The 23,967-nt window shown below is 40.4% G+C and overlaps 1 pseudogene and 1 gene segment (V, D, J or C); one reads left to right on the top strand and one right to left on the bottom strand.

The window, feature by feature from the left end:
• The window catches only part of LOC122116639, a 1,030,500-nt pseudogene that overhangs the window by 889,191 nt on the left and 117,342 nt on the right, over positions 1-23,967 (bottom strand).
• On the top strand, positions 262-18,970 carry LOC122116819. The segment is given in 2 exon segments: positions 262-316; positions 18,621-18,970. Coding segments are annotated over 2 exon segments (399 nt in total).

The following is a 23,967-nucleotide window of genomic DNA, read 5'->3' as shown; positions in this document are numbered from 1 at the left end:
TCTAGGCATCAGGGGAGACGGGTCCTTCTACCCACTGCTCTAGCCAGCCTGGTATTTGTGGGTCTTTTCTCCAAACACAGAAGAAATTTAAGTCACTTTCTGCACCAGAGCGATGCCCTTGTCCTCCACTTTGTTCTTCTCACACTGCTGCACCCACCTGCTGATTTGCATAGTGCTCCCCAAGGAAGACTTTCCAGCCCTAGTTTGACATAAAGGCTCATCTTGTCCTTGACTTCACTGATCAAATCTCCTGGATTCCCAGCTAAAATGAGGCTCTGTTCTTGTGTTCTGGGACTTCTAATGCTCTGGATCACTGGTAAGGGCAGAGGGAGATGAGGATGGAAAAGGGGGTTGAGGGTGAGCCCTCAGGGCCACTGCTTCTTGTTGATATTCTGTTCATGGTTTAGATGCACAGAACTTGTCCTCTAGAATGGGGCAGGTGAAGTTAATTATATGAGAGGTATGAACATTCTAGATGGGACCCGGTCCTGAGCTTTGTTGACAACTATGAGGATTATGTAGTGGGTAGTATACATAAGATCTAGAACCTCATTTTTGCTTTTTAATATTTATATGTTTTCAAATATTAAATGGTTTTAGGATAGAAGGAAAAACCATGAAAAGGATTGGGAATTAATATATAACCACAGAAAAAATTATATACTACATATAACGTTGTACTTTTCATTTATTTTAATTTCAGGGTCCAGTGGTGATATTGTAATGACTCAGACTCCACTCTCCCAGCCTGTCACCCTGGGAGAGACAGTCTCCCTCTCCTGCAGGTCTAGTGAGAGCCTCACAGATAACAATGGAAATAGTGCTCTATTCTGGTACTTGCAGAAACCTGACCAGTCTCCAAAACTGCTTATCTATGGGGCTTCCTATCGAGCACCTGGGGTCCCAGACAGATTCAGTGGCAGTGGGTCAGACACAGATTTCACACTGCAAATCAGCAGGGTGGAGGCTGAAGATATTGGGGTTTATTACTGCATGCAAGCTATAGATACTCCTCCCACAGTGATACAGTCCTTAACAAAAACATCTCTGTAGGGCTTGGCCCAGCTGTCCTATTTCAAAGCTTGTCTGGGGAACAGCATAGCACATTCTCTGAACTGAAGCAGTAGTCTGAGTTTGGAGGACTTGACAAAAGATGTCATACCAGAGACTTTGTCCAAGTGGGATCTTGGATTACTTCAAGCTTAGATGGGCTTCCAGAATCAGAATTTATAATGTTACTACAGAAGTCAATTTATCACTTATTACCAAATGTGAAAGACAAAGCCAAAAACATCTACCACCAGCATGCCATTTCTATAGTTTGGAGAGAATTACAGTCAAATCCCATGCAGAATCACTCAAGAAGCAGTAGTACCTAGGAATTGAAGAATGAGTCACAAGCTAGGCTTAAAATGAGATGGATTTTTAAAATAATAATGTTACTGAATATCTCCAAATAAATAGAATATGTTTGTTAAATATAAAGCAAATTAATCATATGACTCAGATGTTACAACCTTGTTGCTTAATCAACTTATGATTTTTTTTTGGGTGGGGAGTATGGTTTGGGGCCTGACTCTGGTCCTGGGTGCTCTCTCTCAGCTCTTCAGCTCAAGGCTAATGCTCTAGCACTTGAGCCAAAGCACCACTTCCCGCTTTTTTCTTTTTGCTTATGTGGTGCTCAGGAATCGAACCCAGGGCCTCTGGCATGCAAGGCAAGTGCTCCACCACTGAGCCACCTTCCCAGCCGCAACTCATGATTCTGAAAGTTCCATTATTTTTTAAAGTTGTGAAAATACTATACATAGGGGTTATAATTACATGAGCAAGATAATGAGTACTTTTCTTATCAAGGATTTTTACCACCTCCTTTGCTTCCTCTTACCATCCCTTCCCTCCCATCTTCCCCCCAGACCATAGTTACAAAGCACATTTTTTGAAATAACATCTTCTACATCTCATTGTTGCAATGGGTCCCCTTATATCCCTATTTAAACAATTTGTTTTTTCTCTTCCACTCCTCAATTTATACCGACATCAAATACAGTGAAAACAGGGGTCTCCTTGGCACAGGCCCATTTTTTTTAAACAAAGCTACAAATTGAAGTATGACTCTTCATAAAGCTGTGTTCCATGTCCATTTCCTACAATCCTCCTCTAATAGAGGCCATTTGTCACCTGCCTCTTAGAGGTTAGAACAATATGTCCTTCCCTTCCATAAACCCACCATTAGATGGCAAACAAGCCTCACAATGAGCAAAGGCTTCCATTGAGCCTTGAGTATGTATTGGATTTTCTCTCAGAAAATGCACAGACCACTCAGACATCCAACGTTGACCCCTGCTGTTTCCCTCAGCACAAGCATCAGCTTAGGAAAGGACCATCCTTACCAGTTTCTATATTACATTTAAGTTCTCCTAATCCCTCTGTCACTGATAGATTTAAAGTATCTCAATTTCCCCTGGTGGTAAAACATGAAATATCCTCACAGCCACAGCTGTGCTGGGAGAAGTTCTATACCTACTGAGTCCCAAACAGACAGAAAACATTTATAAAAATTTCCACTGACTATATCATGAGCTTTAAAGAACCACAAACCACACAGACAGTTAGTTTTAGTGCCAGGGGCAGACAATACTATTGAACAAATGCTATTTCTGGCAACGCGCCCTCTCTGCTCCTGCCAACACCACTCCATGAAGCAAGGCTATGTCAGGTGAGACAGGGCTTATCCATATGTGTCCTGATTGACCTGAAACTCTCCATATTCCTTCCTGTGTCTCCCTGAGTGATTAGGATTACACATAGGCAGTGTCTGTGGTAGGAACAGTCCTTTCATCTCAAATAGCTTATATGTGTATTTCACAGGATGTCACTATCTATCAGTCTTACACCTCACATCTTAAATAAGAATCCTACTTTTAAACAGAACTTTGAAGGCATTTTAGGAAAAGGAATAAACACAAAATTCTCTGCCCTTGTTTACATGGCAGCTAGCCTGTGAGACATCAGTGACACAGTGAACCTGAGATCCCTGTGTGCAGATCAGCTTCTTACTCTATGCTCACAACAGATCTTTTTTTTAAAATAAGTTTTTTTTATTGTGAAAATACTGTACAGAGGTTTTACAATCACATGAGCAAGGTAATGAGTACATTTCTTATCAAGCGTTTTTGCCTCCTCCTTTGTTTTTCCCCTACCATCCCTTTCCTCCGATCTTGACAACTACATTTCCCTCTCCCCTCCCCCAATCCACACCTAAATTGGGGCAATGTCATTCTTTCTCGTGGAGGCATAGAATTCTATTATGTATATATACCACATTTTCTTGATCCATTCATCTACTGAGAGGCATCTGGGTTGGTTCCATATTTTGGCTATGGTAAATAATGATGCAATAAACATATTTGTGCTGGTAGCTTTAGTATGGTCTACACAAGAGATCTTTATGCTTATGATTCCTATCTGAGGCTCAGGACCAAATGGACTTATTACACAAATTGTGAAGTGGTTGATCTCCATCCTCTTATCCACTCTTCCTTTCTCCTGAAACATAGCCATTCCTAAAATGTCTTAGTCTCAAACAAGGTGTGGAGGGACTATGTGTGCACCAGGAGTGGATGTTTATCAAAGGACAGGTCCACCTTCAAAGTTCTTCTCAGTAAACGCAGGTAAATAGAAAGGCATGATTTTTACAGTTTCATCATAGCCTCCTTTGGCTTCAGAAGTCTGAGATTTCAGGCCACAGAAACATCATCACCAGGGTAGAATGATGAATCTCTCAAATCCAGATCCACTTGAAGTGCATTTAGTGAAGGTGCTGAAGAGAACTCTGACTTTGGCAGTGACATTCCCTGTGTGTGAGCTTCTGACTTTGAGGAGCAGTGTTATTTTGTGTGCCTGCAGCAGCTGCTTGGACTCACAATGATGAGAGGTTGATTTGCTGTCATGTAAATGCCCTGCTAGTGGCTCCCCAGATGTGACATCCTGCTCTATGGTGGACAGTGTCCCCACATGCTGGTCCTGACGTGGGAGCCTTCCTCACTGTGCTCTGCCTTCACTGTCTGTGGCAGTTTTTCCTTGTTTCCCATGCTAAGGATGTCTTCTCCATTCCTTGTGGATTCATTGCCTTGCTCACCCTTTACTGTGTTTCCTTTCATCAAATCTGAACTTGCTGGGATCACAAGTTCTAGCCTAGTTACTAAAAAATTCTGTTTAGAAACTGGAAGAGATGATAGTGTAAGAACATGAAGGTCTATGAAGCAGAGGAGACTGAAGTAGATGTGAGTTCTTGGTTTAGGGGACATCTTATCTTTGAGGGGGGTCTTTTGGGGCTATTGATAGGGGACAGGAATGTTACCTGAGAGATTTGGAGACTGCTAGCTCAGAAATTCAGGAAGATCACAGAGCTACATATGTAGCCATGTCTTTTAAATCTTTCCCACCCTGCTGATTTTCATGTGCCCTGAGCACAGCCCACTGCCCTGAGGACTTCTTCAGAGGCTGCTCACACCCTATACAGGAGAAGGTTCCAGTCAGCAAGCAGCTTGGACATGAAGGCCCCTGCTCAGCTCCTGGGGCTCCTGCTGCTCTGGCTCCCAGGTAAGGAAGGACAATGCTGGCATTTCTCATATTGTGTTAACAGAGCAGCTTGAGGCTTCATGGAAGTACTTGGATAATATAGTTTATTTGTCAGGTGCCCTTTGTGATGTCCAGTTGACCCAGTTGCCATCCCTGCCTGCTTCTCTAGGAGAGAGAGTGGCCGTCACTTGCAAAGCCCGATAGGTCATAGTAAATGTAAATAATTACTTGCATTTTTACCAGCAGAGAGCAGAGAAAGCTCCAAATCTCCTGATGTATTTTGCACCTACTTTGTAATCTGGGATCCCATGGGGAAATGGAAGTGGATCTGTCACAGAGTTCACTCTCAGCATCAGCAGCCTGCAGCCTCAAGATTTTGCCACTTAGTACTGTCAGCAGGGTAATTATTTACCTACCCCTGTGACACCAGTCATAACAAAAACCACTCAGGGAAGCTGAAGTGAGAGGCTGGGCTGCCTTTCAGCAAGTTAACAAGTAATCTTTGTAAGGTTTAGGAAGTTATATTTAGAAGAAGAAGAATATCACAGGTAAAGAGATTATTTTTACTCCTCAATTAGCCTATTAAGAGCACTTCTATTTAAACCACATTTCTCTCTCACACACACACACACACCCACACCCACATGTGTGTGCACACACACACAAACATGACACACGGTGTCAGTCCTTTTTGTATAACAAAGTAGCTGACCTAAATTCTGAATAAGAAGAGTTTGATTAACTCACAGTTTTCGACATAGAAAGTCCCTTATGTTGAATCTTCATTTGTCTGTACTCTGATGAGGCTTGTCTTGCATGTGGTACATTATTTTGTGTTAATAAAGAGAGAACCAGTTGTAATTTGAGCTGGCCAAGAATATGCCTGTCTTCATTTGATAACAGGTGACTATGATGAGAACTGCCTCACTGCATGAGAGAATCTTTAACCATTTGGTGAGCAGTGGTATAACCTCCAATTCAATAATTACTTGCACAAGTCACCCCTTCCACTGGCCAGGTTCATCCACTGGGGCATCAGTACAAACATCCTGCATGTGCTCTTCCTTCCTTCAGGTGAAGGAGAGACTGAAATCTCCGAGACAACTAAACAGGACTAGTTAAATAACTGGAGACATTTGGAGATTTTATGTCAATTTAAGATAATCAAATTTATGTGTGTAGATATATATATATATAGATAGATATATATAGAGATATATATATATATATCATTACAAGTAGTTACATAAATTGGTCTCACCTCAGTATGTCAATTTATAAGTACACAATATTTTAATCCTTTCACCATTCCATTACTTTCCAGAGGAATCTTTAAGAAATCCTTTGATTAATTTGATGTACAAATACATTGTGGAAGAATGCCAATATATTTAGTGAATTTAAAAAACTGTTATCTTGAGTTCACACTTTCAAGTGCAATCATTTTTCCCATTAGGTTAAAAGATCATTAGGGTACTTACTACATGTAAGAGAAAATTTTGTTTTTCTTGTCAATTCTATGCCCTACATCTTAATATGAAAATCCTGGCAAATAGAGGTGCTAGCATCCCTAAGAGATAACCTGGTAACTATGGTATGCCTCTTCATCTAGCTCAACTCTGTGCTTTTATTGGTCAACTGTTTTGAGAATCAGTGCTGCTGATGCTTGACACTGTGTCTTTCTCTAGACTAGATGAGGGAGGAATGGAGGACCCAGGCACAATGTCCATTCCTTTCCTAGAGTCTCTCCTGGACATAAAGCTGCATATCATTGGCCCTCTGATGCTGTTTTAGGGTGGTGGGGTGATGTGCATCCTGTTTTTCCCTCAATTCCAGATATTATCAGTGGAGTCCTTCTTTCCATGCTGCAGGCATCATGGAATTTATTGGTTGTCACCAAATATAGAACACATCTGTTGCTACTTTTCTCAGAATAGCAAGCCTTACCTCCCCTTGACTCTTCTCACACTGTTGCCACAACCTGGCTATTTGCATACTGGTTCCTAAGGAGGACCTTCCTTTCTAAGTCTGAGATAAAGGCTCAGCTCTGAACTTGCCTTGACCTGTCAAAACTCCTTATTTCACTCCTAAAAATGAAGTCCTTGTCTCAGCACCCGTGGCTGTTAAGGCTCTGGATCCCTGGTGATGGCAAAGGGGGATGAGAGATGAGAGTGGGGTGGCAGGGTGAGACCTAAGATTCCAGTTGTGCCCTATCCATGTGTAAGATGTGCAGGTCTTGTTAATCATGATAGGTAAGTGAGATTTAGGTCTGCAGAAGGAGTGAAAACCTGTGTTTGGTGAGAATAATATATTACGCCTAGAGACCTATTTATACTTAAAATTATCTCTATTTTTTCACTTTAATGAGAATGGAAGATAGAGAGATGCCTTTTCCTTCTTAATTAAATCATTTAAGAGCATTTCTAATTAAATACCCCATTTCTCTCTCTCCACTCACACATAATCTATATTAGTTCATTATAAAAACAAATTTCTTGTCATAAGCTCTAAACAAAGAGTTTTGTTTAACTCACAATTTTAGATACACAATGTCTTTATATTATAAGCCAAACCATGTAATATTAATAATAGGTAATACATCAAAATGCAAACAAAAATCATGTCTCTCTATGTTTGCATATAACCTTGCACTTCTATCTTATTCTAATTTCAGGATCAAGTGGAGATGTTGTGCTGACCCAGACTCCACTCTCCCTGCCTGTCACCCTAGGAGAGCCGGCCTCCATCTCCTGCACATCTAGTCAGACCTTTCTATATAGCAATGGAAACACATATTTGAAATGGTTCATGCAGAAGCGAGGGCAGTCTCCACAACTCCTGATCTATGAGGTTTCCAACTGAGAATCTGGGATCTCAGAAAGATTCAGTGGGTCAGGCATAGATTGTACATTGAAAAGTATCAGTGTGGAAACTGAGGCTGTTGGGGTTTATTACTGCTTTCAAACTACACATGATCCTCCCACAGTGATACATCCCTGAACTAGAACCTCTCCTCTGGCTGGGTGAGCAGCCCTCATGTGTTGCTGGTCTGGGAAGCACCAGAGAAGATTGTCTGAATGAGCTGAGGAGGAAGACATTGTGATCAATATGACTGGGTGGACATGAAGAGTATATGATAATTGGATGACTTGGAAACTACAAAGAGCAGGAGAAAATCATGAAAGGATAGAGACCAGAGACTTTAGGTAAACAACCAGATATCTATTGAAACAATTATTTGTCTCTTAAGTAGTACTGTAGACAATCAGTGATATAAGAATCAAGTATCATCTATGAATTTATTCCCTTCATAAGGAAACATAAAATTTCCATGTTAAAAGGAGGAGGCTGCAGTGCTTGGTAAGAAATGTATGCATTATCCTGCCCATGTAATTGTAACCCCTCTGTACAGTATGTTCACAAATAAAATAAAATTAAATTAAATTAAAAGAAAAAAAATTTCCATGTTATGTTTTCTGTTCAGAAGCTGGAATCCCAGTTGTACTTTGTCTAGCATCTTCTCTGTTTGTCCCCAAATCCCTGCACAAATATCAAGCCCTTAACAGTGTTCTCTCACTGGTTCCTGATTGAATCAAGTTGGGCTGATACATTACTGGAATCTGCACAGTGGTCTCTGGTCTTGTGTGTTCTGCGGCTCTGGCTCTGCTTAAGAGAGTGGAATGTGATGAAGTCCTGTAACAGTGTTCATAGGTCACAGAAGTCTGAGACTGAGCCCTTGTTCAATGGGCATAGAATTAAGATCCATTCCTGGTCAGCCTGTATGATTTTTTTCTTCAAAAATTATTGTATAGGGGTATCTTTCATATTTAAATCCGTTTGTATCTGTGTCTACATTCTATTGACAGTGTTATGGGATCTCAAGCTTTGTGTCTCTTTTAGTGTCTCTAAGAGAGAATATCCCCATCACTTGATGGGCAGAAACAATCCTGGAAGAATCTGAATTTTTCTCACATGCTATGTGAACCTGGACAGAATACATCCCCCAAGTGGGTTCAGAGCTGTGGGATAGACCATTGATTTTCAAGTACCAGCATGGTTGTTCTAGTAATAAGGCTTGTGATCATGATCCCAAAGTGGGCTTTCAGCCCATCAATGTAACTCTAAGAGGATCGAACATGTACATCCATGGGACCATGCAGAGGCAGGCAAGCACAGGAGAAAGAACATTATAAGGTTTATTAGAGAAGCCGTATATCCCCCAAATGGTAATACATGGCCTCCATCACCATCCAGATAGCAAGAGGGTGTGAGGGATAGGAAGTGAGGTAAATGGGAGTTCAGGTGGATCTGGGCAGAGAGAGGGAGGAGCCAAAGTATGGAGGGAACTCCAGGATGGGATGGGTGCCCAGTTCTGGGTGGAGCTGAGGAAGAAAGGTGAGCATAACACTAACAGTAACTACACAGAAGTATATTAACACTAAATTTTTAGTCCTTCAGGGACCATAGGTACATTCCCAATGTTGATGAGGGAAGTACAGAGTGAATTTGGTTTCCTTGTAATTTGAGATGAGTTTCTTTCCTTTGTAAAAAAAAAAAAAAAAAAAAAGCTCTGCAGTATCTTCTGTGAGAAAAAAAAGTGAGATTGCAATATGGTGTCAGAATGCAAATGTGGATTGAGGGAGAAAAAGCCCCTGTGTCTACAAAGCAGACAAATGCTCATGTGACCAAATGGGAATATAGTCAACACAAGTATTGCTGCAAGCCACGAGGCCAGGCCTCTGGTTCCTGTAGGCAGGGCTGTGAGCCTCCTGTGGCTAGAGTGACAGGAGTAGCTGTCTTCTTTGTGGGTCATAGCCTGAAAATTGAGCCACAGGTATGAGGGACCCTCCACAGGCTCTATCAGAGGTGGCATTATTGAGACTGCTAGGAGTTTGTTGCTTGAGGATTCCCAATAGTTTGTATTTCAGTATTCCAGAATGTAACATTTTCTGATTCCCAATAGTTTGTAATTCAGTATTCCTGAATGTAACATTTTCTGCTTCTTAGACTTAATATTTGAAACCAAAATAATAACTAGTCCACCAGATAGTATCAACAAAGTTTCTTTATTGTTGCTAATTATCATATTTTGACACTAGATTTGTTAGAGGAGGCCATCAAGAACAACCTTCCAGGCCTTCACACTGAAGTCAAACAAGAACAGGGGAGACACTAATTCCTCCACCTGCACAGTCACATGGTACAAATAGAGGGAAAAAGGACAAGTTTCCTTCAGTGAATCAGTTTTTTGTTCTTCAGAAAAATTCATGTTTTCTACTTATTCATGTTGTTCAGTGTTCTGTTGAAAACTAGCAGAGACCTGGTCTCTCTGGGTGTAGCTTATTCCTCTCAGTTTACTTCACACTCTTGGATTTGTGTGTTTATTCACCCCTTGATGGGTTAACAATAGGGTGGTATTATGGGAAGCATGGGGTGGGGCTTAGTTGGAGGAAATGCATCACCTGTGGGCAAGTCCTTGGGGCTATATCTTGCCCTTACCACTTCCTATGGTTTTTTGTTTTTTGTTTTTTGTTTTTTTTCCTTTGGATTCTAATGTGCTGTGAATTGAGTAGCCTCTGCTAGATGGTTCCACCACCTGATCTTGGGCCTCACCACAGGCCAAGGAAGTCAAGGATGGTGAACTGAAATCTCTTCCTTACCTTTTGTTGTCCCTGTAATGTTTTACACATGTTATGGGGAAGAGTCCACCACTCAGAGACAGCCTCTTGTAAAAAGATGACTTAATTGGGGAACTGGATAGCTGACCAGCCAGGGATGCAGCACAGACTCCGGAGCTGAAACTGCCACACCAAATGTCCCACAAGCTAGGGTTTTTAAAGGCAAAATCCATGTGGTCAAGTCTGGCCACACATGGGTGGCCAACGAGATTGTAGCACACACAAAAAGATTGCTTATTTATGTCAGTGGCCAATGGGGTTACAGTCTTTCTCATAGTATGTGTTTGAACTAACCTATCATTCTGCTTTGAATTGGCACACAAATTTGGGGGTTCCCACACAAAGCAGACATATATTCTCACTTGTGGGGGCAGAGATAAGGCTGTTCCTACCTGGAAGGGCAAAGATGGCTGGGCTGTTTTACTATTGATAACCAAACAGGGCTGCAGATCATGTCTGGACTATTGAGATCCTGTCTGGGCTATTGATAACCAAACAGGGCTACACATCACACAACCTGATCACAACAATCACAAGGGCTTTCCAAACAGTTTCCACATTTCCTGGGGTCTCAACAAACAGCATATTTCCTGACCCTGGGGGCTTGTGAGAAACCACTATTTTGATTCTCAGGGGTTGGAGGGAACTCCTGACATATTAAAAATGGAGTTAACTTTGGCTCACCCCAAGAACACACACAAAATTTATGAACACACCCATACCTAGTGCATAGCAATCTGTACTTTAAGCAGGTAACAAGGAGCCATACAAGGTTTGATAATTAGGCTTTAGGAGAAGTCGATTTTTGCTAAGGAGATCTTCACTTGGCATAATTATTTAGACACATACAAAAATATATATCAATTATATTATCTCAGGCCTCAAAATAATAATGATGTATAGAAATTTAAGGATATATCAAGATTAAATGTTATTCAAAATATTGCATAAAATCCCCCAAAATGGGAAAAGTAAAGAAGTGGATTCTAGTTGAGGCCAATTGTTATTAAGAAGCTATCTCAAAAGAAACCTAGGCATTTGGGTAATCTCCTATAGTTATGTTTGCCAAGGAAGTACAGATAGGGGGAACATGGCCTTGTGTGTATCTCCTAAACAAAACTAAAAGGACCCTTTCCAAAAGGCTGATGTCTCATAAAATAAAAGGGGAAGAAAGATGAAGCCACCAAGTAGAACATTTCCTCTGTTTCTTGGGTGCCATGTTGTGAGCTTCACCAAACTCTGTCCACATGGTAGACTAGACTTTATGACCTAAGAGTTGCAATCAAGTACTCTGCCCTTTATATTGCTTTTACTGAGGTCTTAGTCACAACAAAGGAAAGCTAAGTAACACATCTTTATAACTTAGGTTCTTGTTACATTCTGACCAATGATGGAAAATGGATTAGGCACCAGAAGCATTTGGGGTCCCCAGCACTGAATCGAGGGAAATGGCTATTATTTGTAGTGGTAATAATATGTTGAGGTAGATTTTTTTTAACTCAGAGTTTCAATGTGGGAATGTATGTATTAGTGAAGCAAAGTCATTAAACATGAATCTAATCCATGAACTCATGGATTGGATTTATTCTCATGAGTGTGAGATGTGGATGTAAACAGCACAAGAAAGCTGCAGGCCAGGAGGTGGATTCTGAGCACTCATGATTGGGTGCTATAATCTCAGAGCAGGAGGAAAGGGACAGCTCTTCTCTGCAAGTGATAACTGAATATAGAGACCCAGTAGCCAGGGTTCATTCTATCGGCTCCATCTTCAAGTCCACTCTTGGAAAGGGTTCCAGAACTTCTGCCTTAAGACTTCTCAATAGTTCGTGAACAAATCCATATCCTGAGATAAATCATCTTGTGCTGAGCACCCTTGACAACTGTGATTAAGAATAGTGAAAAATCCACAGAGAGAGCAACAGGGTCCTTTTCTTCTAATTACAATACTTTCCCAGCAGACAGAGTCCAGGAAGCCAACAATAGCTACCTTGCAAGCCATCAGTACTTAAGCCACACAAGCACAAGGTGAGCCATTGGTTCTCCCCACCTGTACCATGTCATGCAACAAATAGTGATAATTTTTTCTTCACCACTTCAACACTCCACATGCAGTCAGTGATTCATATTTAGTAAAATACCAGGATTTGGCATGGAGAGATTTGGGAATCTCTGTGCAGCTTTTGCCTCTTGTTTGGCTATCTTAACCTGTGTGGACTCACTAGCTCTAATTCTTCAACCTATCACTGGCAAACCACTGACACACACACACAACAAACACACACACATACACACACATTCAGATACAGACAGACAGATACATGCATATAATTACCATCATATCTGAATTTAATCCATAGAAAAGTTAAAAAAGTCATCTAAAAATGTAGTTTATAACTCTTCCTGAAAAAATAAACCTGGGGTTCATTTAGCTTAGCATCATCTTAGATGGTCATATGTACATTGTTTTTGAGCTTTTCTGATTTTCTGATAAAATTATCCTTGATGTATACTAATTATTGCAAATGAGGGAAACCTGAATCCTAAGATATGGACACAAGAGGCCTTTCTTTGTTGTTGTTTTTTAATGTACTATGTGATCTTTTTGTGTTTCTTTTGTATGTTCTTCCCCCTATGGTGTATTCCCTGTTTTCACTATACTGATTTTGGTACACTGAATTTTGTATAGAATCTTGTATATACATTTTTCTAATTTGGGGAGGGGAAAGGGAATAACAAAACGCTGAAAAAAGACACAGGATGATCCATTGCAACGATAATACCCACAAGACTCTATATTGGAAATGAACTTTACAACTTTGGGCGGGAGGTGTGAAGGAGGTAAGGGAGGGAAGAGATAGTGGGAGAACAACAAAGGAGGGAGTAACAATGCTTGACAAGAAATGTACTCATTACCTTACTCATGTAAATGTAACCCTTTGTACAGCATCGTTACAATAAAGTAAAATAAAAAATTAATAAAAAAAAAGAATCCTGGTTTTAGAAAATGTAATGTTAGAATAATACCACTAGATGGTAGGAAAACCACACAACATATATAAAAAGAGATAATCTAGTTTAGTAATCTAGGGACACCAAGAGTGAGTGTTTTATCATCAACAAAGAGTCTCCAGGCTTGGATATTTGACTAGGTCCAGGGACACTCAGAAGGAGCTGTCAGCAGGCTGAATTGTGGGGGAAAGCCTTGTGTTTTTGGAATTTACAGACTGGAAGCTTGGCTTTGCCTCTATTTTCTTCCTCATTTATCAGCAAAGGTCACTTTTTAAGGATTGATTAATATCCCCTGAGATATGTGTCCTTGGAGAAGTCTGTAGCAGTGAGTGAGTTGATGTGAGGTCCCTGAGACTGTAGCAAGTCCTGTAGTGCTAGTGTCTTGAGATGTGGCAATGGATGGCTCTGTCTCTGTCTCTGTCACAGGTGTCAAAGTCCTTGTGAAGACATTACAAGAAAGTGAACAGTCAGGAAGAGAGTCTAAAACAGATGATACTCTAGACTTCCCGGCTTCCAGAACTTTGGTTTTAATACTACTCCATAAATTTGTCTGCCAGCCAAAGATATTTGTGTTCTCCGTGGCAGTGCAGGGAAACTAAGTCACCAAACCAGGGTCAGCCTTAGGAATTGACATGTAGTTTGGACATATAGTTGCAGCCTTGCTTCTCTTCTTCCTGCTGCTCCAACCATGGTGAGGAAGCAGGACTCAGGTTCCATTCTCAGTGAGCTTGAATTCAAGAATGTTTCCTAGCATTGGAAGGTGTAAGCCTGCTTAGTTTTGCATCAGAATCAGAAAAACCTCAACTAAATGGATGCATTACTGGCATTGTTTGTAGACGTACATGTATTTTTTTCTCCTGGAAAGGGCCGAAAAGATCCTTTTTATCCTTTCTTTTCTCTACATGCCCCTCAGCACAGACTTTATAATGCCTCTCCTGACCTGTAAATGGCATATCTACATACTCTGGGGAGTCAGGGTTGTGCCATTACTTTAGATTCCCATTGTAAAGAGAAGTCTATCTAGGTAAAATAAAAAAGAAGTATGTATGTATACATTTGTGCATTTCACTTATTTATTTTTATTATAATAGTTTTCATTGTAGAAATGCTTCATCTCCTTGGCTATGCTTATATATTCTTACTTTTGAGGAAATAATTTCATAATTTCAGTTTTCCCCGTTTAGTATGATGTTGACAATAGTTTTGCCACCTATATCTTTTATTGGGCTGAGGTAATTTTTTCTATCCCTAGTCACTTGAGAGATTTTTATCAATCATTTTTCTTCAATCCATGGCAACATTTAAACTTATTATCTTTTTATATTTTCTGGTGCTTCTCTGTATCCAATTTGCCAAGAACAATGACCACTTCAGAGCCTCTACTACAGCACCACATCTAAGAAGAGCAGACCATCACCTGATATGTAGTTGAGGGCAAATGTTCAGCAGGACTGATCAGCAACTTCACAATGTTCCAATCCTGAGAATGAAACCCTTCCATGTCCCGTTGTGTGGCAAGGGACTGTGGTTCCTGAAGCTATACTTTGTCCTGTTTTGAGAGGTATTAATTAAAATCCCGGTGTTCTACAAGGCTTAGGTATCTTCAAGAGGCCAGTGCATTTGGCTCATCCCTGAAAACCTACCTACATAGAAGGTTGAGATCTGCTGATCCCACCAGTTCAAAGCCGGCCCAGGAAAGAAAAGTGCAAGAGACTCTTTCCTACAGTTAGCCAACAAAAGGACAGAAATGGAGATGTGGCTCAGGTGGAAGAGTGCTGACCTTGAGTACAAAAGCTCAGGGCCATGGACCAAACCCTGAGTTCAAGTCCCAAGATACACACACAAAAATACATACACACACACACACACACACACACACACACACACACACACACACACAAAGTATAAAAATACACAAAAAGATAGTTCTATATGAGTCTTCTTAGGGTTGCACATCTTTGCCGGGGGAAATCAAAGGGTAAGATTTCAGTATTTCTTTTGAGTTATATCATTAAAAACTCATGTACAGGATTGAAGTTACAACCTATTGGGAAATTACCTGTGTTATTAATCTGTCCTTCCATGTGACTGATATTTTATTTCAGTTTGGAACTTTCTTCCAGTTTTGTGTCTCTAAGAGTTTGCTCATTCTCTTTGCACAAGCAAGCAGCAAAGGAATAAAAGAAATAATTTGCAAATAATATATTTACAAGATTTCTTTGTTGCTTTATATGTCCCTTCCACATGATATAACCCCTGTTTTTACTGTATTTGATGTTGATATAATTTGGGGAGGGGAAGGGAAAAACAAATTGTTCAAATAGGGATACAGGTGGACGCATTGCAAGAATCAGATGTACAAGACATTATTTCGAACAATGAACCTTATAACATTGGTGCTGGGGTGGGTAAGTGAGGTTGGAGGGGATGGGGAGATAGGGGGTGGGAAATGAGAAGGGATATGAAGGGGAAACAAAGGAGGAGGCAACAATGCTTGATAAGAAATGTACTGATTAGCTTGATCATGTAATTGTAACCCCTCTGTACGGTATTTTCACAATAAAAAACTTATTAAAAAATAACATATATCATATATATGGTATATATGTGCACATTAGAGGGAAACTAGGAGGAGGACAAAGAAACAGAGGGAAATAGGGGAAAACATACAACAGTAGGACCTATCAGCTACACTGGACATTGATCAACGAACTAAGCAACTCAATGGCAGCAATGGTAGGGAGGGAATGAGCAGGGAAGAGGGAACAGCTGACACTAAACAAAAGGAAAGAAATGTATATATAACCCCATGTGGAAGAAATAAGTGTATTGTCAAAGCTCATAGAATTCACAGACTTTATAAATGATGATAAAGATAATTTACCCCACAAAGTTAGAATGTGTGTTGAACTATAAGAATCACAAACCTGTGAAATTTGTGAAATTTATGTAATCACTTAATCACAATAAAAATTCCTATAATAAATTTTAATAAAAGAAATTTTTGTGTAACCCATAAGAAAATGTCACAAACAGTGGCAAACAGAAACTGATATGTATGTACTTCAGGCTCTGGATGGTGTAAGTGGAATATGAATTCCTCTGTACCACTCTGAACCAGCATTCAGTTTCTTAGTAGATCGTGATGAAGCTTAAGAGAAGACTTAATCTTGAGTGTTTGTTATACTGAGACATGAAAACAGCTCTTGCTGGGTCCTGCTATGAGGTGTGGAATCCTGGCTGTGGCTGCCCACATGGAATGCAGGCAGGAAAAGGAGGGTCTAATACAGAGTTAATAACTTTTCCAGGAGCAGACTCTGTAGAAAGATTAAAAAATAGATGTTGTAATAGTGTGACTACCTAACTGAATGTAACTGGCGTTCTTGTTCATTTTTTCTTATAGAAGAGAGAGAGCAATATTAAGAATGCTGCTGTTAGTCTGAAGAGTTATGCTGAAGAAGTGTCATCCCATATTTACTGATTATGAAAATGACTATGTAAAATTTGTTTTTTTCTGCCATTTTTCTCTTTCATTTAGAAATGTTATTAGTTTACCCTTTGTAAGGAGAATTTTATCCTCTGGGTTACTTTGTTTTGACACAAGTGATCATAAGGAACTCAATTTATTAGGCCCTATATAAAGAACCTTATTTTGTTTATCACTTGTAGCGATTGAACTCAGGACCTGGGCACTGATCCTGAGATCTTTTGCCCAAGGCAAACACTATACCCCTTTCAGCCACAGCACCACATCCAATTTCTGAATGATTAATTGGAGATAAGAGTCACAAAGGGAATTTTCAGCCTGGACTGGCTTTGAACCATATCCTCAGAACACAGCCCCCTGAGTAGCTAGGATTACAGACATGAGCCACCAGTGTCTGGCTTATGAAGAACATCTCTAACAGTTGTTGATAATTGATCATCAAAAGTTAACCTTGTTTCCTTGTTTCAGTGATGTCAGATTAACTGAAGTAGGAATTTGATTTCCTTAACTAGTTCAAACCACAGTGGTACTGGGTAGAACTCTTTTATTTCATTTTATTTGTCTGGTCGTGGGGCCTGAACTCTGGCCCTGTGCACTGTCCTTCAGCTCTTCAGCTCAAGGATAGCACTCTACCACTTGAGCCACAGTGCCACTTCTGGCTTTTTTTTTTCTGCTTATGTGGTACTGAGGAATCAAACTCAGGCTTCTTGCGTGCAAGGCAATGCTCTATCACTGAGCCACCTTCCCAGCCCAGGGTAGAATTCTTGAGAAATGATGACAGTTGAAGTCTGTGTACAGTATCTTTCTCTAGAATAACTAGAAGAGGGCCAATCAAATTGATCCTTCATAGGGGCTGGGAAGGTGGCTCAGTGGTAGAGCGCTTGCCTTGCATGCCTGAGGCCCTGGGTTCGATTCCTCAGCACCACATAAGCAAAAAGAAAAAAGATGGAAGTGGTGCTATGGCTCAAGTGGTAGAGCACTAGCCTAGAGCTGAAGAGCTGAGGGACAGCGCCCAGGCCGAGTTCAGGCCCCAAAACCGGACCTAAAAAATAAAAAAATTGACCCTTCACCAACACTCTCCTGGACACACATTTCAATTGAATTGGGCCCCTAGTGTTTTAGGTTGACAGGGTCAAGTACACCACATCCTCCCTGCAAATCCAGGCATCAGGGCAGAGGGGTCCTTCTACCCACTGCTGGAGCCAGCCTGGTAGTTGTGGGTCTTTCCTCCAAACACAGAAGAAATTTAAGTCACTTTCTTCACCAGAAAGATGCTCTTGCCCTCTGCTTTGTTCTTCTCACACTGCTGCACCCACCTGCTGATTTGCATAGTGTTCGCTGAGGAGGACTTTCCAGCTCTAGTTTGACATAAAGGCTCATCTTGACCTTGACTTGACTGATCAAATCTCCTGGATTCCCAGCTAAAATGAGGCTCTGTTCTTGGTTTCTGGGTCTCCTAATGCTCTGGATCACTGGTAAGGGCAGAGGGAGATGAGGATGGAAAAGGGGGTTGAGGGTAAGCCCTCAGGGCCACTGCTTCTTGTTGATATTCTGTTCATGGTTTAGATGCACAGAACTTGTCCTCTAGAATGGGGCAGGTGAAGTTAATTATATGAGAGTGATGAACATTCTAGATGGAAACAGGTCCTGAGCTTTGGTGACAACTATGACATCTGTGCAGTGGGTAGCCTACATGAGATATAGAACCTCATTTATGCTTTTTAATATTTGTATAAATTTTGAAATATTGAATGTTTTAGGACAGAAGGAAAAACCATGAAAATGATTGGGAATTAATATATAACCACAGAAAAAAAATACATACCACATATAACCTTGTACTTTTCCTTTTGTTTTAATTTCAGGATCCAGTGGCGATATTGTAATGACTCAGACTCCACTCTCCCAGCCTGTCACCCTGGGAGAGACTGTCTCCCTCTCTTGCAGGTCTAGTCAGAGCCTCATAGATAGCGATGGAGATAGCCTTCTGTATTGGTACTTGCAGAAGCCTGGCCAGTCTCCAAAACTTCTGATCTATTGGGCTTCCAACCGAGCATCTGGGGTCCCAGAAAGATTCAGTGGCAGTGGGTCAGGCACAGATTTCACACTGCAAATCAGCAGGGTGGAGGCTGAAGATATTGGGGTTTATTACTGCATGCAAGCTATAGATACTCCTCCCACAGTGATAGAGTCCTTAACAAAAACATCTCTGTAGGGCTTGGCCCAGCTGTCCTATTTCAAAGCTTGTCTGGGGAGCAGCATAAAACATTCTCTGAACTGAAGCAGTAGTTTGAGTTTGGAGGACCTGACAGAAGATATCATACCAGTGTAGGAGTCATCACCTTGTGATGCTCTGACCTCAGAGATGGAAGAGATAGGATACTTTTCTTGATCCTCTCACCTGACCCAATTATGGCCCTAGTGTTTCCCCAGTCCTTGCCTCTTTTCAGGAATCTGATTATTGACTTAAAAAATATTACATCTGTTCTTTCAATGACTATACAAATCCCAAAATGAAATAACTCAACAGGAACCCATGGAAGGAAAAGTAGTTCTGGGAGATCTGCTTCTCGAAATGGTGAGTGAAATGCACAAAAAGCACAAGTACTAGGGCTTGAGCTTAGGGCCTAGAAGCTGTTTCTAGCTTTTTCACAGATGCTCTACTACTAGAGCCATAGCTCCATTCCTTTCAGACTTTTGCTGATCAGTTGGACATAAGAGTCTCTTAGCTTTTGCTGTCCACACTAGATTCAAACCGTTATCCTTAGATCTTAGCTTCCTGAATAGCTAGGATTATAGATGTGAGTCATCAGCATAACCTTATCTTGAATTATCAAGCCTCTTCACTTCCCCTCATAAAGTGAGATTCTCTGCTCAGCACTCACAACTGATGATGCTCTGCATCCATGTAAGAACAAAGGGAGATGAGGAGGGACAGGTGTAGGGAGGTAAGCTCTGGTGTCCCCTGCTTCCCAAGTGTTTGTGTGCACATGTGATTGTACAGGTGTGGCCACCAGGATGGACATGGAAAGTAAGTATCTGTGAGACTGAGGAAGTATTTAGAAGGAGGAAAACTTGAGCTCTGGGAAAGATTCTGTCATAAGTATAGTCAGATGATACTGAAAAATACCAAAAACCTTTTGGCTTGCTTCAAAATATATATATGAATACTTTTTGGCATACAAATCAAAATCATAAGCACTTTTATTCCTGAAATAAATAGTAAAAGTCGAATATGAGCTGAAAATTTTCTCAGATTATGAGAATTGCCAACACCAATAGGTCCAATGAATTTAACAAAACTTAAAGCCAAAATTACTAAAAGTGTTTCAAACATAAAAGTGCACAATGTAAGCTATAAATTACCAACTATCCATCTTCTGAACCATGTCCACTCACAGTTGCATGGCTATGGGTCTGACAATATCACCTTCACCAGGAGAATCTGGAAGTGAAGGTGCTTCACTCTATGATTCAAACTCTGTGCTAGCAATCACTAGCCTGGCTGTGCTGTGATGTTACTGATGATGTAACTGCTAACATGTGCCCCCGGATAGAGTAAATGCGAGCCACATATGGCTATTTAAATTTACATTTTAGTTAGATTATAAACTAAACACTTCTGTTTCATCCATTCCATTTCAAGTGCTCAATGGGCATATGTGACTAGAGACTGCCAGATATCACTGCTCAGACATTGCCATTGCAGAATATTCTTTAGGAAGTTGTTAGTCTAAAAGATTAATGCAATCATTAGCTGTCCTATCTGAAGATAAAGATTTCTCATCTCTTGGTCTCATCTCTGTGCCTTTTTAATTGTATTTTTTGGAGTTCATTCTATATGATCTTTAATTCAGTTATAACATTTTGATGTCATTATAAAATGGTGTTTGAATATTTTTAAATTAGTTTTTTATTGTGAAAATACTGTACAGAGGGGTTACAGTTACATGAGCAAGGTAATGAGTACGTTTCTTATCAAGCATTGTTGCCTCCTTTTTTCCCCTACCATCCCTTCCCTCCCACCTCCACAACTACACTACCACCTTCAACATGTAATTTGTAAAGTTCATTTTTCAATATAGTGTCTTCTACATCTCCTTGTTACAATGGGTCGACCTGTATCCTTATTTAAACATTTTGGTTTTTTTTCCTTCCCTTCCATAAATTATACCGACATCAAATACAGTAAAAACTAGTTATCGCAAATAAGGGAAAACTTGGGACCTATGTTTCTTTGGACCTGGCTTACTTCACTTAATATAATTTTTTCCAAGTCTTTTCATTTCCTAACAAATGGGGCAATGTCATTCTTTCTGATGGAGGCATAGAATTCCATTGTGTATATAGACCAAATTTTCTTGATCCATTCATCTACTGAGGAGCATCTGGGTTGGTTCCATATCTTAGCTATGGTAAATAATGCTGCAATAAACAGTTGTGCTGGTAGTGTGTTCTTGTTTGTGATCATTTGGGTAAATGCCCAAAAGTGGGATTGCTGGGTCATAGAGGAGTTCTATGTGAAGTCTTTTGAGGAACCTCCATACCACTTTCCAAAGTGGTTGAACAAGTTTACAATCCCACCAACAATGCAGTAAGGTTCCCTTCCGTTCACATCCCTCCAGCATCTGTTGTTATTAGCGTTCTTGATTATAGCCATTCTAACTGAGGTGAGGTGGAATGTCAATGATGTTTTGACTTGCATTTGTTTTTGGTGGGGGATCTGGTCGTGGGGCATAAACTCTGGCCTGGGCGCTGTCCCTCAGCTCGTCAGCACAAGGCTAGTGCTCCACCACTTGAGCCACAGCGCCACTTCCGGCTTTTTTCTTTTTGCTTATATGGTGCTGAGTAATCGAACCCAGGGCCTCATGCGTGCAAGGCAAGCACTCTATCACTGAGCCACTTTCCCAGCCATAGATTTCATATCTTTACTTAATTACAGTGAGACCAGATTATATAGTTACTCAAAAGATGAAAACAAAGAAATAAAAGTATAATTGAAGAAACGATTATTATTGTTTCATCCTCAAAATTGTATATAGTGGTTAAATAATTCCTAGTACTATTCAGTGATAGATATTGCACTTAAAAGAATCATTTTTATCCAATGTTTCTATCCAATATTCAGATCTTTTCATCTACATAGTTGTTATAGGATAAATTAAAAATTAATTTATACAGTATATGTTTATTTTGAAATGATGACTATTCTAAGATAACATATTGTGGTGGGTGAAGTTTTTTATTGGGTTTGGAACATTGAGAATTAGGAGAGCCTGTATAGCCTGTATGGAGTGCTGGACTAGGTCATTCATGCCCATGTCAGAAACAGTTCTCACAGCCCTGGGAGCTTAATTTCCCCAGGCTTCTGGGGAGCTAACAGATCTCCACATCTAACAGATCTCATCTTGTTTTTGTGCAGAAGCAGCAGGTGAATGGGAAGCACTGAGGAAGAGTGGAAGATGGTGCAATTTCCTGAATGTGACCGCAGAGCCACTTGGGGTGCAAGTCCTGGTGCCTTGTGTACAATGAACTAAAAGCAGAATGAGGAGTCATACTTAGTAAGGAGATATTCAGGGTCTGCTCTACCCACAATTGAGTTGAAAGGTAAGTCTCTGTTTGATGCCTTAATTGCAATTTCACTCACAGAGGCTCTTCAAAATAAATGGAAGAAAATCTCTCATGATTGACATGGTCTGTCCTTTTCAACACCACTAGCTATAGGCCTTTAAAAAAGATCTGTGTAAAAGAGGCTCAGTCAGAGCATGTAGCCTGATTAGAGGAGGAATTTGGGAAGGTAGAGGCTTCTGTTGCCAGTCTTGAGATAAGAACAGATACAGATGTATGATGTTAACATAAAAATCCCTCCATTCTTTTATAAGAATCCCTTTCCATATTTGAAGTAATGGATCATTGAGCAGTCATGAAGGTGTTTCTGGAAGCTCAAATGGTATAAAACACACTGAACAGCCATTTCTTTCATGTGTTGATTTTCATATGACGTTTTGTGGATTACATATCTTCTGTAAATTGAGCATTCTTTATTTTTTTGGGGGGGTCTGGTTGTGGGGCCTGAACTCTGGGCCTGGGTGCTGTCCTTCAGCTCTTCAGGTCAAGGCTAGCGCTCTACCACCTGAGCCACAGCGCCACTTCTGACTTTTTTCTTTTTGTTTTGTGTTGCTGAGGAATTGAACCCAGGACCTCAGGCATGCAAGGCAAGCGCTCTACCACTGAGCCACCTTCCCAGCCCCAAAAAGTGAGCATTCTTCTTTACAAAATGTCAGAAAATTTAATAGCTTATTCATTATGTTAAGTAGTATTATCTTTAAATAGTAGTACAAAGTACTTTTAGTTTCTAAGTACAATGCAGCTTGACTGATGTCATAACATCACTCCTTTTATTATTCTCCTTAATACCTCCCCTCAACTTTCTTAGTTTCTCAGGATCTGCATTGGAGTTTATGACTGCATTCTCCCTACTTTCCTCGCTACATTCATCTACTTCTCCCTTTGACCTCGCCTCCACATCTTTCAAGTGTCAGTATTCATTTTATTGAACTGGGTTAGTTTATCTAAATAGTTACGTCATTGGAATTCTCCCATGTAAATGCCATACTTTGGTTAATATATTTGTTACCCTTGCATATGCTCCTCTATGTGTTTATATATGCCTTAATACATTTGAACTAGCTTCCACATATAAGAGAAATCATGTGTGCTTTATGTCTCTAAGCTTTACTTCATTAAACATAATTCTAACCCTGTACTTGCATTTTTTGCAAATGATGAAATATCACTGTTTCTAATGTGACATTAAAAAACTATATCCAAATTTGCTTCAAGTTATTTCTACAGGTGCATCTGTACTGGCTTGATAACAGATGTAATCTCTTTCTCTGTGGACATACAGACAGCAAGGATGGTGTCTAGGCCCAGTTACTAAGAGAGTCAGATTTGCAGCTGTACAAATCCAAACCCCTACTGATTTGCATGAGCCCACAGCACAGTCACCACCCGGATACCTTCTTAATAGGCTGTTCACCCCAGATGCAGGCATCAGTCTCAGTCAGAACACAGCGTGGACATGAGGGTCCTCACTCAGCTCCTGGGTCTCCTGCTGCTCTGGATTCCGAGTAAGGAAAGACAATCATGAGGATTTTCTCCATGTGTTGTAGTCACTGATACTTGGCTATTAATGAAGCTTTCTTATAG

The sequence above is a fragment of the Dipodomys spectabilis genome, unplaced genomic scaffold, assembly GCF_019054845.1.
Source record: "Dipodomys spectabilis isolate Male_0828 unplaced genomic scaffold, ASM1905484v1 ptg000137l, whole genome shotgun sequence".
Lineage (NCBI taxonomy): Eukaryota > Metazoa > Chordata > Mammalia > Rodentia > Heteromyidae > Dipodomys > Dipodomys spectabilis.
Note: the sequence above shows the minus strand (reverse complement) of the source record. Positions and strands in the feature narration are given on the sequence as shown.